Source organism: Thalassophryne amazonica, chromosome 10 (assembly GCF_902500255.1).
Source record: "Thalassophryne amazonica chromosome 10, fThaAma1.1, whole genome shotgun sequence".
Classification (NCBI taxonomy): Eukaryota; Metazoa; Chordata; class Actinopteri; order Batrachoidiformes; family Batrachoididae; genus Thalassophryne; species Thalassophryne amazonica.
This window is the reverse complement of record NC_047112.1, coordinates 26,275,175-26,292,812: the sequence shown is the minus strand read 5'-3', so window position 1 is coordinate 26,292,812 and position 17,638 is coordinate 26,275,175. Positions and strand designations below refer to the sequence as shown.

The window sequence follows — 17,638 nt, the reverse complement described above, 5'->3', positions numbered from 1 at the left end:
TATGCTCTCTCCTTCTAGTCCCCGTTAGTACTCTAGCTGCAGCATTTTGAATTAACTGAAGGCTTTTCAGGGAACTTTTAGGACAACCTGATAATAATGAATTACAATAGTCTAGCCTAGAGGAAATAAATGCATGAATTAGTTTTTCAGCATCACTCTGAGACAAGACCTTTCTAATTTTAGAGATATTGCGTAAATGCAAAAAAGCAGTCCTACATATTTGTTTAATATGCGCTTTGAATGACATATCCTGATCAAAAAATGACTCCAAGATTTCTCACAGTATTACTAGAGGTCAGGGTAATGCCATCCAGAGTAAGGATCTGGTTAGACACCATGTTTCTAAGATTTATGTCTGTAAGACAATCCTGCAGTTTAGCTAATTGGTGTGAGTCCTCTGGCTTCATGGATAGATAAAGCTGGGTATCACCTGCGTAACAATGAAAATTTAAGCAATACCGTCTAATAATACTGCCTAAGGGAAGCATGTATAAAGTGAATAAAATTGGTCCTAGCACAGAACCTTGTGGAACTCCATAATTAACCTTAGTCTGTGAAGAAGATTCCCCATTTACATGAACAAATTGTAATCTATTAGACAAATATGATTCAAACCACCGCAGCGCAGTGCCTTTAATACCTATGGCAATGCTCTAATCTCTGTAATAAAATTTTATGGTCAACAGTATCAAAAGCAGCACTGAGGTCTAACAGAACAAGCACAGAGATGAGTCCACTGTCTGAGGCCATAAGAAGATCATTTGTAACCTTCACTAATGCTGTTTCTGTACTATGATGAATTCTAAAACCTGACTGAAACTCTTCAAATAGACCATTCCTCTGCAGATGATGTTAGCTGTTTTACAACTACCCTTTCAAGAATTTTTGAGAGAAAAGGAAGGTTGGAGATTGGCCTATAATTAGCTAAGATAGCTGGGTCAAGTGATGGCTTTTTAAGTAATGGTTTAATTACTGCCACCTTAAAAGCCTGTGGTACATAGCCAACTAACAAAGATAGATTGATCATATTTAAGATCAAAGCATTAAATAATGGTAGGGCTTCCTTGAGCAGCCTGGTAGGAATGGGGTCTAATAGACATGTTGATGGTTTGGATGAAGTAACTAATGAAAATAACTCAGACAGAACAATCAGAGAGAAAGAGTCTAACCAAATACCGGCATCACTGAAAGCAGCCAAAGATAACGATACGTCTTTGGGATGGTTATGAGTAATTTTTTCTCTAATAGTTAAAATTTTATTAGCAAAGAAAGTCATGAAGTCATTACTAGTTAAAGTTAATGGAATACTCAGCTCAATAGAGCTCTGACTCTTTGTCAGCCTGGCTACAGTGCTGAAAAGAAACCTGGGGTTGTTCTTATTTTCTTCAATTAGTGATGAGTAGAAAGATGTCCTAGCTTTACGGAGGGCTTTTTTATAGAGCAACAGACTCTTTTTCCAGGCTAAATGAAGATCTTCTAAATTAGTGAGACGCCATTTCCTCTCCAACTTACGGGTTATCTGCTTTAAGCTGCGAGTTTGTGAGTTATACCACGGAGTCAGGCACTTCTGATTTAAAGCTCTCTTTTTCAGAGGAGCTACAGCATCCAAAGTTGTCTTCAATGAGGATGTAAAACTATTGACGAGATACTCTATCTCACTTACAGAGTTTAGGTAGCTACTCTGCACTGTGTTGGTATATGGCATTAGAGAACATAAAGAAGGAATCATATCCTTAAACCTAGTTACAGCGCTTTCTGAAAGACTTCTAGTGTAATGAAACTTATTCCCCACTGCTGGGTAGTCCATCAGAGTAAATGTAAATGTTATTAAGAAATGATCAGACAGAAGGGAGTTTTCAGGGAATACTGTTAAGTCTTCTATTTCCATACCATAAGTCAGAACAAGATCTAAGATATGATTAAAGTGGTGGGTGGACTCATTTACATTTTGAGCAAAGCCAATAGAGTCTAATAATAGATTAAATGCAGTGTTGAGGCTGTCATTCTCAGCATCTGTGTGGATGTTAAAATTGCCCACTATAATTATCTTATCTGAGCTAAGCACTAAGTCAGACAAAAGGTCTGAAAATCCGCAGAGAAACTCACAGTAACGACCAGGTGGACGATAGATAATAACAAATAAAACTGGTTTTTGGGACTTCCAATTTGGATGGACAAGACTAAGAGTCAAGCTTTCAAATGAATTAAAGCTCTGTCTGGGTTTTTGATTAATTAATAAGCTGGAATGGAAGATTGCTGCTAATCCTCCGCCTCGGCCCATGCTACGAGCATTCTGACAGTTAGTGTGACTCGGGGGTGTTGACTCATTTAAACTAACATATTCATCCTGCTGTAACCAGGTTTCTGTAAGGCAGAATAAATCAATATGTTGATCAATTATTATATCATTTACCAACAGGGACTTAGAAGAGAGAGACCTAATGTTTAATAGACCACATTTAACTGTTTTAGTCTGTGGTGCAGTTGATGGTGCTATATTATTTTTTCTTTTTGAATTTTTATGCTTAAATAGATTTTTACTGGTTATTGGTGGTCTGGGAGCAGGCACCGTCTCTACGGGGATGGGGTAATGAGGGGATGGCAGGGGGAGAGAAGCTGCAGAGAGGTGTGTAAGACTACAACTCTGCTTCCTGGTCCCAACCCTGGATAGTCACGGTTTGGAGGATTTAAGAAAATTGGCCAGATTTCTAGAAATGAGAGCTGCTCCATCCAAAGTGGGATGGATGCCGTCTCTCCTAACAAGTAATCAAGTATTTTGATAATTGATTAATCATTTTTGGTCTTTTTTTATTATCCCAATTCTCTCATTTCAGCTTCTAAACATTTATGGTTTATATGACTAGTTTTAAACATTTGAAGGCATCATTTTGGGCTCTGGAAAACACGAATAGATTTTCATAATTTTATTTTTATTTTATTTTTTTACATCTGATGGACCTGACAGAAGTAAACGTGCATGTTGTCTTAAATTAGTCTTATTGAATTTGATTGTCTTAAATTTGGTTACATTTACTGAGGTACATGTAAACAAGTTTAAGACAACCAGTTATACATTTAACCTCTTTTAGCGACACTACACTCTACAGTCAAATTACAATATGATTGCTGATGATGGGCTCGTTCTGTTAAGACAGAACACATCAACAATAGACTTCTAATGATTCAGTGGAGTGCAGCACCACTGAACAGCCAGCACGCTAAGCTATGTAGCTAACTGTTTTATTTACATTTACTGAGGTGAACATACACACTTTTACCTCCACAGGAATGGTCTTCTTGCTGCCACTCACTTCTAATGACATTTTTGCCTGTTCAGCAGTCGTACGAATTGTGTTTTAACTTGCCCCATACAGTTACGTTATATAGCCGGCTATCTTGCGACATGTTTGTGTTCTAAATCAGTACTACACTGATTAATTTTGTTTTTGTCCTGAAAGAAAACATTAACACCAAAACATGTCAGATTAGAGCCTCGTTTGAAAAACACTGAAATTCCCCTTTAAAATACAAATCAAAGAACAGTGGTAAGAAAGATGACAAAGGTGACTATCATTTAATTCAAGTGTGTCCAAATGAAGGGAGGGAACATGAAGAATTATTAAGAGAGAAAAAGTCAGAGCAGAGGTGACACAGACGGAGAAAGAGAGAACTCGGAGAAGGCAGAAGGAAACGCTTCAATGTGCTTTTAATCACAGCAGGCTCCTCCTCCACTGAAGAGGGAGAGCGGCCAAGTTCTCCCACCGCTCCTCAGGACAAACGAGAAACACCAAGACTTTACTGATCAGAGATGAGCGAGACACTGCACCGCTTTACAAGTCACAGATTTTTTTTTTTTTTTTTACGAGAGCTCTTATTTGTTATTCTAATAATACAAATGTCTCAGTAAAGCGCTCGATCCGGTTGTACTTTGACAGCACAGTGTAACAGAGTCCCACTTTGTATGAGCCAGCCAAAGCATTAATCAGTATAATGAACAGGACAACCTTCATCCACACACCAAACACAGACAACAATGATTCAACCAAATTTGTTTTACGGGAAGGAAAAAATGAAATCAATCCATGTTTTCATAACTATTTCCAGTCCAGAATACTGATAATGATCCTGGGCTGACTGATGCCTGGGTTTGCCTTGACTGATGGCCAACATCCCCAAGTTACACGGGGCTCCACATTTTTTGCCCTAAAATGTTGTCGGGCATTGAATCACAGTCTCGGTTTGACATAACCACAAAAATTACTCTGTGGTTACATGATGTAGGTGACGCCCCCCCCCCCCACCACCACCACCATCATCAACTGCGTCCATCATGTTGCACGCCTTCCAAAATGTAGCATTACTAACAGTTGTACAAAAATCCCGATCCCTGTTCCTACAGTTTCACACACCCCCAATCCTTCACACCTCTGAGTTCAAAATGCAACTAAAACAGCAAACTGAACACAGCAGACCTTAAAGGAGAAGCACCACATTGCTACACAGAGAAATGTTTGGGACATGACAATATTTTGATGGTTATTAAGTAATCAATTGTGGCATTTGAGAAGCTTAGTGAGGAGTCCAAGTGTCTGGGTTTGTGATTGTCCTGGAACAAGACTATGATTCAGGTTTTCACTGATCAGCCATCAAAAGTGTATCTGTGTGCAGCAAGTATCAAAGTTGTGGAGATATTCCCTTATCTCAACATTGACATTCTTTGAGATCAAGAGACATCTGCAAAGAGCTTACGGAGTCATTAGGACACTGGAGAGAGGTGTTTGGTGATGCCAATATCTTAGGAGAATGAAGGTCCATTGCTTTCTGGTCCTGGTGTGACCTGTTTTAGTGTATGGTTGTGAGACTTAGGTGCTCATGTGAAAACTGGATGTCTCTGGTACCAGGTCTATTTGGAGGATCCTTGGCTACCACTGGAATGACTTTGTGTCATATTAAGAGTTACTTAGGGAGACTCAGAGGAGGCGTACCAGTGGCACTGTGAGGAACATCAGCTCTCACATTTTGCCAATGTGGTGCATATTTCTGTGTATGATTCACTGTAAAAGTCGCCTCAGTTCTGAGATCCCCAGCAACTGGAAAAAGCCATGGAGACATTCACATTTCACCTAATTCAATGGTATCCACACACAATCCAGAAAGGGCCAAGAGAGTGCCGGTTTTCTTTCCAACCAGTGACTTCAGCAGGTGATTTCACTGATTAATATCACTTTGAGCAGATCGGATGAGTTTTTCAGTGAAACCATCTGGTGGAGTCAGTGGCTGCAAAGATATAAGATGTAAAGGGAATACGCAACATTCCCTTTCTGGAATGTTGTTGGACACCACTGACCCAGCTGAAGCCAAGCTAGATTCCTACTTTCAGGTGGTGGGGAATGGGGTTGGACTGGTTGTCTGCTTGGGTGGTTCCATCCAGGACCCAGGAAAAGTCTGTAGTGTGCTTCAAAACTTGACCTGACCTTAATGTAATCTATTACAAAAGCATGCCCCCCCCCCCCCCCCTTCCTGGAATGGTGTTTCATGAAAACAGATATTTTGAATATTTTCATTCATTGCTTTTCACATAGAGTCTGTGATTTTAATTAATTTGAAAGGGCAAGTACAGCCCAGAGCCCCACTGGCTGATCTAAACCCCCAGTGCTACTGAGATCTGCAATGAGTTAAACAACTCAAGTGCTTGTTGTGTGCGAAGAATGAGTCTTCCTTCCTGAGCACGTACGTGTCACCGCCTGTACGCCGAAAACTGGACTTCTGTTAGCTGATACATGTCACCATGAAGCAAAGAAGAAGATGCCGACCATTCTTACAGTTTTCATCTCAGCAGAGGGAAGGATTGGAAGACAGCTTGACATTTTTAACATACATTTGGTTTGTTATGTTTGAAAGGTCTGTCTCTCATGTGGGACTCACCCCCAACCATCTTGCTCCTTTGTTGGCCGCCTGCTGAATCTGAACCCTCTTCAGCGTCACATTGTAGATGGCTCCTTCCTCAATTTCCTCCCCCCAGTCCTGCACCGAGCTCTGCACGCACACACACACACACGCAACCACAGCCAAACGGTTACAGACCTCCACGCAACATAGTACTGGCAGAATTTGCTGGAAATCAGTAGTTGTTGCCCGTGCACTTCAGACAGGTTGGAACACTAAACGTTTCAAACTCCAGTTTAAAAAAAAAAAAAAAACACCCAGGATGGAACAACTCTTAAAATAAGGGCTCATCTGCTCAATGTCCCAGTTGAACAGCTGCTCTGACGTCACTCAACATGGCAGTTCCCATGGAGGCCAGCGTCACCAATGTAAATAAACAACAAACCCCCACAGTGACCATAAGACACCCCCCCCCTGCCGTAATTAGAACAATAAATATATGAGTACACCCAATGGACATTTCTGATAAAGGAATTCTCTGCACAAAACATCTGTGATAATGCTCATCCAGTCATGTTTCTGTTTTACATTTTGGTTTTCCTCTTTAAATAGTGATGGGGAGGTAGTGATGCACCAGTTGTTTGCCTGGGTGGTTGCCATCCAGGACCCAAGCTGGTTCTGTATCATGGTAGAAGTGGGAACATACACCACCAGTGTATGCTCCCAGACCAGACCTGATCATTCAAATTTTCTGGAAAATTTTCATCTGAAAAATCAATTTCTCATTGTACAGCAGGATATTTAGGCTCTGGGATCAATTCCACAATTTTGTATATCTTCCAGGAAACTAATTAGACTAATTAACTAAATTCTAGGAAGCCAATTATAAGTAGGAAGACACCAACACGTGACTGGATTAACACAACTGGATGAGCTATAAAAATAAAATAATAACAATAAATGACTGCTGGGATAGGCTCCAGTCCCTCGTGACCCTTAACTACAAGAAGTAGATTTAAAAATGGATGGATGGATGTATGGATGGATAGTTGGAAAATTCAGAGCAGAACACCTGCACCTGAACTTTTGCCTTTAAAAATGTTTTATCAAAATCACTCTGTCATTGGCTGAACATCACTGAATCCAGCAAGTTTGGTCCAAATTGTATAAAATTTCAAGTTATTTTTGTCCACGTCACCAGTGTAATAATAATTCATTAGTATAGCACTTTCCGGTCACTAACTGCTGTCAAACATCAATGAAATATAAAACATTAAAAACAAAATACAGAAAACATTTCATTTAAAAAAATAAATAAAAAGATTGCATTTAGGAATCCACATAAAACCTTTAAAAATCAAGTTACAGCTGCAAACCTCAATGGCCAATTTAAAAAAAAAAAAACTCTAATTAAATAATGTGTATGCACCTCAAACTATCCACGTTTACGCAATTCAGTTTGGCACAATTATGACTAATTATTAGGACCCAGGAAATACTGTAAATACCAGAAGGAGTGGCATTTTAATTATTCAACACAACGGAATTTCTTTGGCTTTTTATAGAAAAGCAGAAGGAAGAGATGTGCACTTCTTGGAAGAGGACAAATTAAGTGCATTAAATTGTCAACGACAGTCTGCACAACCGCCACAGCTGCAGGAAAACAGACCTCTCTCCTCCTACTCCTCCACGAGTCCCAATCCATCTTTATCCAGCTGACGTCACAGCCGGAATACTTTTCTGGAGCTCACGAAAGTTGGAGATAAAAAAGTCCGGATGGACATTTTCTCTCCATAACAAAAACAGGAGGGGGAAAAACAAGATCACTAATATGTCTTTGTTAATCTATTTAAGCTGTGAGAATTTGTGCCAATAATACACGAGCCAAAAGTGCCTGATTACAAATCTGAGAGCATCACAGCACTTAAAGTGTCTCATGAGATTGAACGGGTTTGTGCTGGTCTTGCAGGCGCAGGCCCATATGCACCGTGTCCGTCTCTGCCTGTAAATCAGCCGCAGACAGCATAAACACGCCGAGGGTGCAGAGTCAAATCAAAATACAAAACTTCTGCTCAGCCAAACGTCATCTTGGATTTGGTGCCGAACGCTGAGACGTTAACATACGGAGATTGATGGCAAACAGCCAAGGCAATCGCTCTCACTTTCTCCATTAATACAGCACAAAAGGACAAAGTCCAAAGACACTCTGAAGGGAAGAGACGCCAGTAAAACAGGTCAAAGTTTAAAGTCGCTGCCAGCAAAGTGTGCAGTCTGACGCTTCGTGCCCAGTTTGCCATGGTGCTCTCCAGTACCTTTGTTTTTAAGACAATTAATATTTAGTTAGTGTAGTGCTGAATTAAATGCTCTGATTATATATATATATATATATATATATATATATATATATATATATATATATATATATATATATATATATATATATATATGCAAAATACCTTTTCTAACATTTCAATTCAATAAATAGCTGGTGGAATATTGAACAACTTGACTTCCAAACACAGGCAGCTCTATGGTAGGGCTTCATGGGGTTGTTGCCCCCCACCCTCACACTGCAAAAACAGACCCTCTCAAAATAAGCCAAATAATCTGAAATCTAGCCAAAATGTCTTATATTAAGCAAAAAAAAACAATCTGCCAATGGGGTAAGAAAAATTTACTTGGTTAGAATTGTCAAAACTAGCAAAATGTCTAGGCATTGAATAATCAAAATGTGCCTTAAAACTAGATAAAACCCTTACTTTAAGATTAGCCTCTGCCTTAAAATAAGGAAAACAATCTTGTTCCTTTTCTTGGATGATCTGAAATCCATTGCTTTTCCTTGTTATTGGTTAAATACAGCTGGATATTAGGTGGAAAAAGTGAGATACGTACATTTTCCCAAAATAAGGCTTTTTTTTTTTAGTAAAAAAAAAAAAAAAAAATGTTAGACCAGATTATTTTTCTATTTAGACAAAAAATAAGTCAAATTTTCTTTAATCAAGTCTTTTTTCTTTTTTTAAAACTTTCTTAGCTTTTGCAGTGCATCCTTAAAAGTGCTGAATCATGCTCTGGGGATTTTTTTTTTTGGCAGAATATCTTGTTCTGAATCCAGTATGGGGCTATATGGATGTGCATCAATCAGTAGACACGTTACAACACATTGCATTTCAGTCCAACAAATATCTGGAGGAATATGGAACAACTAAAAACACATCTCCAAACATAAGTGCTTCCATAGTCTGGCTTGATTGGGCTGCAACCCTTCTGCCACTGAGGAATTTTAGATGCCCCACCACAACCCTGTCAAAACATTGACATTTTCCATTCAAAATTCACCCTCAGTTTCTGCCCCACTGCCAAAATTCCCCATCTGATCTGGTCCTGTAGTGGCCCCAGTTTAGCCCCCTGAGGTACTATTTGTGCACTGCGCTGGGCTCAACTGGGCAAGTTCACATCACTCACATACACAAGCTAATTTTTATGATTCTGTTTGATTTGGTATGCTAGCCTGATTTTTTAAAAAATGCATTGTTAACTTGTTGTGGGTCCAAGATCCGAGCGAAACTGGAAAACAAACAAACAAACAGGAGGATGACAGTCCACTATTCATAAAGAGTGAAGGAGAAGAGCTCCATCTGAAAGAGAGCAGCATCTACTCTGACAGTTCCATGTAGTATTGCTGCTGGAGGTGTACACTCTTGCAATTGCCTTGATCTCAATGCACCTACGTTTGTATGTTAGCAATATAACTTAAGAACGCCTAATCCGATTTTGATCAAACACGGCTGATACATTGGGCTTATGGATGGAGATCAATGATTAAGGTCAAAGTTCAAGGTCCAATTTCCAATCCCCATGCTAATATATATATATATATATATATATATATATATAAGAAAATGCTAATTTTATGGAACAGAGTTCAGATATTTTAATTTTCCAATTTGTAGTTGCTTATTGTAATTAAAAGTTGGGGGGGGGGGGTGGAGCCCATCCCAGTGGTCACTGGACGTGAAATGGGATACACCCTGGACAGGCCGCTGGTCTATTCACGCTCAATTCAGTCACCAATCCACCTAACCTGCATGTCTTTGTCTGCGTACCACTGTGCCGCCCTCACATATGTTACTGTAAGCAAAGGTTAGTTTTTAAAAGCCCATGTCACATGTTCTCTATACATGCTGGGTGTGGTGTCGCTGTGCTCTCTGAGCAGTTTTTGATCTTGTTAGTTGGTTTGACCTCCCTGGAAGTTATTCCCAAATTTGCATTTGTCTTTGTCATCATAACTATTGATGTTATTCATGATTTCTATACAACAATACATAGTTAACTGGAGCTGTTGTCTATGTTCATATTAACAAGAGACATTTGAAATTTAATGTGAATATCTTCATATTTACTGTAATGACACAACTGAAGGATCCTTTGCCAAGCCCCACAAAGGGGGGGCACTAGTGTCTGCAAAAACATTGCACAAATACAAAGTGCACATAATCTCAGAGCAGAACAATCTCGGTCAGGCATCAAATCAAACAACTCATGCAGGAATAATAAGATAAAAAACAAAAAAGTGACACATAAAACCAGCAATGACGCCCACATGTCTCTCTCCATGCATGTCCACATGTCTTTCTGGGTCTTTAAGCTGCTGGTTGGCTCAGAGACACACAAATACATCAGTGCATGAGTCATGCAGTGCACACACTTCCAAAACAATAGCAGGAGGTCTGTGTGTGTGTGTGTGTGTGTGTGTGTGTGTGTGTGTGCGTGCGTTGCTGCTTTTCACAGCAGCGTTTGCTGTGTGGAAAACTAAAGTTTGTATGAAGTGGGAAACCCTCTGCAGAGAAACAAAGAGGGCTGCACACGATGAAGATGAGCAAAAAGCGCACAGCAGATAACGCTGATCTTCAGCAGAACACGTCAACAACAACACTGTTGAATCGGTTTGGGGGGGTTCCTCCCCTGCACACAGCAGTGATGGCCCCGGGGCCACCCCCCCTCGTTCCACTCAGGACGCCTATCCCACAATAAAGTTTTCAGATGCACCACTGGAATGGTGGTGGCATCAAGATCGTGGACGAGTGGAATCTGTTTCCAAATCAATCAGCAGAATATAGGTTACAATGCAGACAGGAGTTAAAAAAAATCAAACTCTCCTCCCCTCCTCCCCCTTCATCCCCTCCTCCCCCTCACCCTTTCTTTCTCCCACTTTCCCTTCAAACGCAACAAAAGCGCAAAGGATGTTTTTACCATTTTAGTTCTCCAGGCGAATTTCATGGTGAGCGTTTCTTTCATGATCCAGTGACAGCATCAGAGCCCAGCAAGTGTCCGTCACAAAGAAGAGGTGTGACTTTCTTCTTTCTTTTTTTTTCTTGGTTGTTTTTAATCCAAAGTCGTTGGAGAAAACCTCTTCAGCGAACTCTGACGCGTTCCTCTCCAAGTCCAAATCCTGGTCCTGTGTCTGTCACTGGGTTCAGCCCTCTTCTAGTGAATGACCAAACTCCTCCCCCTGCACTCACAGCAGCCCCGTTGACTCCTCCCCTTCTCTCCACATCAATTTGACAACGCGCGCGCGCTCGGGCGCAGGGATGTGGTTTTTCATTTACGCAATACGCACGCAGCAAATATCAATCTGCGTGTTACGAAATTCTTCCGAGGACATGACGAATGTAAATTTTAAAAAGGATTTTTTTTTCTTTTGCTGGTGGCATTAGTTTATAAGCTTTTATGTGCGTTTTAAATGGTTTACGAGTAATATTACCAGTTTTTAATATTTTATGGAATAAATTCAACAGTACTTGCGAGATTAAAAAAAAATCAAAGCCTGTAAAAATGCAGCATTTTTTATTTGTTTTATTATATCTAATATAATAAATTAATATTAAAACTTAGCTTTGCCTATTTGTCTGTTTGACTCCTTTACTTCTTACAGAAGTATTTTCTTTTATTGCTGTTTATGCACCAATGACACCAGATCAGATTCCTTGTATATGAGAACTTACGTGGCAATAAATTCGATTCTGATTCTAATATGTACTATCTATCTATCTATCTATCTATCTATCTATCTATCTATCTATCTATCTATCTATCTATCTATCTAGATAGATAGATAGATAAAGAGATAGATAGATATAAACAATACAGCAGTATTTTTGCAGTAATTTTGTTGATTTATTTTTGTTTTATCATAAGAAAATGTTTCAGAAAATCACATTTCAAAAAACTAATTAAATTGTAAATATATATATATATATATATATATATATATATATATATATATATATATATATATATATATCCATCCATCCATCCATCCATTTTCTTCCGCTTTATCCGGAGTCGGGTCGCGGGGGCAGCAGCTCAAGCAAAGCCGCCCAGACCTCCCGATCCACACACACCTCCCCCAGCTCCTCCGGGGGAACCCCAAGGTGTTCCCAAGCCAGCCAAGAGACATAGTCCCTCCAGCGTGTCCTGGGTCTTCCCTGGGGCCTCCTCCCGATGGGACATGCCTGGAACACCTCTCCAGCGAGGCGTCCAGGGGGCATCCGGAAAAGATGCCCAAGCCACCTCAACTGGCTCCTTTCGATGTGGAGGAGCAGCGGCTCGACTCCGAGCTCCTCCCGAGTGACCAAGCTCCTCACCCTATCTCTAAGGGAGCGCCCAGCCACCCTGCGGAGGAAACTCATCTCGGCCGCTTGTACTCGCAATCTCGTTCTTTCGGTCATGAGCCAAATCTCATGACCATAGGTCAATCAATCAATCAATCAATTTTATTTATATAGCGCCAAATCACAACAAACAGTTGCCCCAAGGCACTTTATATTGTAAGGCAAGGCCATACAATAATTACGTAAAAACCCCAACGGTCAAAACGACCCCCTGTGAGCAAGCACTTGGCAACAGTGGGAAGGAAAAACTCCCTTTTAACAAGAAGAAACCTCCAGCAGAACCAGGCTCAGGGAGGGGCAGTCTTCTGCTGGGACTGGTTGGGGCTGAGGGAGAGAACCAGGAAAAAGACATGCTGTGGAGGGGAGCATAGGTGAGGATCGGAACGTAGATCGATCAGTAAATCGAGAGCTTTGCCCCCCTACTCAGCTCTCTCTTCAACACGACGGTTCGATACAGCGACCGCATCACTGCAGACGCTGCACCGATCCATCTGTTGATCTCATGCTCCATCCGTCGCTCACTCGTGAACAAGACCCCGAGATACTTAAACTCCTCCACTTGAGGCAAGGACACTCCACCGACCTGAAGAGGGCAAGGCACCTTTTTCCAGTCGAGAACCATGGCCTCGGATTTGGAGGTGCTGATTTTCATCCTGGATGCTTCACACTCAGCTGTAAACCACCCAAGTGCACGCTGAAGGTCCTGATTTGACGAAGTCAACAGAACCACATCATCCACAAACAGCAGAGACGATATTCTGTGGTTCCCAAACCAGACCCCCTGTACACCCTGACTGTGCCTAGAAATTCTGTCCATAAAGGTAATGAACAGAACCGGTGACAAAGGGCAGCCCTGGCGGAGGCCAACGTGCACTGGAAACAGGTTTGACTTACTACCGGCAATGCGAACCAAGCTCCTGCTGCAGTCGTACAGGGACTGGATAGCCCTTAGCAAAGGGCTACCCAATATATATATATATATATATATATATATATATATATATATATATATATATATATATATATATATATATATATATATATATATATATATATATATATATATATATATATATATATACGAGGTCTGTGAGAAAACTATCCAACCTTTTTATTTTTTTCAAAAACTATATGGATTTGAATCATGTGCGCTTGCATCAGACAAGCTTGAACCTACGTGTGCATGCGTGAGTTTTTTCACACCTGTCGGTTGCGTCATTCGCCTGTGGGCAGGCTTTGAGTGAGCACTGGTCCACCCCCCTCATCGGATTTTTATTGTTTAGGAATGGTGGAGCGACTGCTGCTTTTTTCCATGAAAATCTTTTCAGAAACTCTGCCAGACAGCCAGATAGAAACCATTTGGAAGATTCAGATGGCAGATGCCTCAGTATCACACGGATTAAGGACCATTATTTATTTATTTATTTATTTTTAACTATGTACAGCACTTTGGTCAGTGTAAACTATGTTTAAATGTGCTTTAGAAATAAATTTTACTTACTTACTTACTTACATTAAAACTGGATTAAAAACGGCCCACAGCGGTGGAGGGCACACCGCGCCCCGAGCGGCCATCGACAGGCTGGAACGAGCAGCTCACTTCCAAATTTAAAGCTCTGTTGATGCAGGACATCTTGTGACTAGCAGAGAAGTTTCAGAAGAGGTCGGGCTCAGCAATTTATTGGCACGTTCCACTGTTAAAGGAGATTTTGTAATGAAAGACGTGCGGAAGGATTCGCGCGTCGGGAAGCAGCTGCTCATGGCGCGGGACAAACAACACCTCCGTGTTGGAAACCATTCGTAAGATTCAGACGGCTTTCGGTGGCTTTTCAGTCGAGTGAGTATCCGAGAAATTGTTTAACAGCTGGGCATGTTCCAACTTGTCCTGTGAGACTTCCAACTTCGAGACGCGGTGCACCCTCCGCCGCCGTGAGCCGTTTTTAATCCAGTTTTAATGGTCCTTAATCTGTGTGATACCGATAGAATCTTCACCGAAAGCCATCTGAATCTTCCAAATGGTTTCCATCTGGCTGTCTGGCAGAGTTTCTGAAAAAATTTTCATGGAACAAAGCGGCAGTCGCTCCGCCATTCCTAAACAATAAAAATCCGACGGGGGGTGGACCAGTGCTCACTCAAAGCCTGCCCACAGGCGAATGACGCAACTGACAGGCGTGATAAAACTCACGCATGCACACGAAGGTTCAAGCTTGTCTGATGCAAGCGCACATGATTCAAATCCATATAGTTTTTGAAAAAATAAAAAGGTTGGATACTTTTCTAACAGACCTCGTATATGTATAAAGATGTGCTTTTAACTTCGTGGAGTGGAGCAGAGAAGAATATTTTTCACCAAAACTGATCAAATCCAGGCTTGCATCTCAGATGTACCTTCTGGCAATTTGGAGCTAATTTTTCAGGTTTTCTTTTTAAGAAAATCCTCCTCTATACCACTTCATCATGAAGCTGTATAACTGGTGATGCAGAATGTCAAACTTGCACTGTGCACAATTTCTCCAATCACAGCCACATAAGACTATAACTTCTTCTGGGTTGTCTGGGTGTCTTTCCTCACTCTTCTCCTTCTTGCACAGTCGCTCAGTTTTTGAGAACTGTCTACTCCATGCAGAGTTACCAGAGAATGCCATACTGTTTGTATTTCTTCATAATTGATGTAAATAAAGTCTAAGACATATTCAGTGGCAGCTTTACCATCAGAGAGCCTCGTCCACAACTAAAACAAAAGACTCTAAGCTGTCATTGATGTTAAAGGGGCCAATACACAGTATTAAGAACAGGGGTATGCAAACTTTTGATCAGGGTCATTTGGGTAGTTTCTATTCTCATTATGATTTAAAAACAGTAAATACAGTTGTTTGACAATAAATGGCTTCACCCAACCACTAACCATGAGTGACAAAAAAGTTTTTGTGTTATCATTCAAATTCTCTGAAAAATGACCAAAAAAAAACCAAACAAATTCTGCCAGGGTACCTTTGAGCACAACTGTATATATAATTGTCTTTGTCTTTTTTTTTGTTAGAAAAAAAAACAGATGTTTCCTGAGGTGTTTACAACCGTATACATGCCTCCTGTGCATCAGTGCTCTACGAAGTGAATAAGATCAAAACAATATTTCCAGTTTTGACTAATATTTGCTATAACTGCGGTTTACGAACTAAAATTTTCCCAAAGATCACTTACGAGATAGCATTTGCACTGTATTCACACGATCGTGGTCAAACAAAAACCTGAATGTCCATTTTTCAGGCAGTGATTTGCTGCACACTGTAGCTGTGTTGTGTTTGAAGCAGCTGTGGCCAAAAGGTCCACATGTGACAATAGAAGGAAGGCTGTGGGTCCCGTCACTACTGTGCATTGTCAGTGACAGACAGAGGAGGAGTATGTGAGAATGGCCGGCACTGTTCCACAGCGAACACGTCCTCAAACAGCCCACTTGTGTGAATAAACGGGAAGATATGAATCACTTATACACTTTGTGAGGGGTCTTTTTGTGCAAATTGAATGGGAAATGTGCATTAATTGTGAGCAGTTACTGGTTTATAGATTTATAAGGTTGTATACTGTCATCCGTTGACAAAACTTTATGACTGCTGATGCAGACTCGTGAGATGGTAGGATCCTTATCGGAAACAGATTATCTTCTGGCTTCAATAGCAACAATTTATAACCAAAAACGACTCGACTACGACGTCAGTGGTCTTCGCATGTTGCAGTGTGTCATCACACTCTCAGTTCTTTGGCATCATTACTCCTCTCCTTCAGCGTTGCATGTGAATTAAGGTTATTTGTTTTACAGGGAACATACATACAGCACGTGTTTTTATATGTGTGAGCTCATATATTTGTCTGCTTGCTGAGTCTTCAGGCCGCTTAGACGGCTGTTTATCTGACTCGGCTCCAGTTCCCAGGCTGAGCTGTCCCGCTGTCCTCTGGGGCCTGCAGTGGTCTGGGAAGCCCAATGGGGCAGTGGGAAGGTTATGACCCCAAACATCATCCAGATCTGTCCCAGGGGACTGAAGGACTGGCCTCACATTTGGGTGATGTCATAGCTTTACCCAAGCAAGACGTGACAAATGTGACAGCTGGTGCTGCATCAAAGTCAAAATAAAAACTCTAGAAGTCTGCATGACAGCACTGGAGTTCTTGTTGGTCTTCAAGATGTTTCACCACTCACTTAAGTGTAATCTTATGTTTTAAAAGATAAGATGATGTGGTCTCCCCAGTATATTGGGGAGATATGATTATCTCAAAATACTGGGGACATATCATCTTATATAACAGCTGAATGGATCCTTGTCATTTGATTGGTGCGTTGTATGTAACGTGACATGGATTATTCATCCCATTTGTGTTGCATTGCATTTAGCGTGCAAATATGGTTCCATATGTTTTGTGCCACTGCACGCTGCCAACCCCGCCCACGCACACACTAGTGGGGGCGGCGTGTAGCTAAACATGGCAGAGTTTGTTTTGCTGATGGACAACGATTTGAACGAGCTAACTGATGGTGCAAATTCTTCTAACACACACACACACACACCATCTACTATGCCATAAGCCGTCTGGAGGCATGAAGAGCTGTTTGGATGAAGTCTTTTTTTTTTTGGGAGGATCACCGACTACATCTGTATTTCCAAGTTGACTGAGAACAATTTTGGAGTCCTATTTAAAGTTTGTGTTGGACTGTTGATGTCAAAGCACCACACCAAAATTTAAGTCCCTTTTCTATCATTTATAAATGAATATAATATCAAATGACAAGCATCTATTTTAGCGGTTATTTAAAATAAATAATGAATGCTTTTACATTCTTTCAATGGAACGAGCATTCATTCTTTCAAGCTCTGAGCTTCGCCTCGTTGAATGGAACATTCCAACTTTCACCTCATGAAATATTCGCACCATTGAACTCATGAACATACATTATTTGTATAATATATACAGCATGGGGTGATCATTGAAGACCACGTAGTTCATTGGGATAAGGAATTGGGTTACCAATATGTAAACCATGTAGATGTAGCGGCTGGCAGTCTGCGTTGTGTTGTTATGACTCTGCA

At 40.7% G+C, this 17,638-nt stretch overlaps 1 protein-coding gene across 1 annotated transcript in view; it reads right to left on the bottom strand.

The window, feature by feature from the left end:
* rgl1 (ral guanine nucleotide dissociation stimulator-like 1) overlaps positions 1 to 17,638 on the bottom strand; it is a 56,541-nt gene that overhangs the window by 16,971 nt on the left and 21,932 nt on the right. The window contains 1 exon segment of the mRNA XM_034179605.1: positions 5,926 to 6,036. Within this exon segment, the coding sequence (XP_034035496.1) occupies positions 5,926 to 6,036 (111 nt within the window).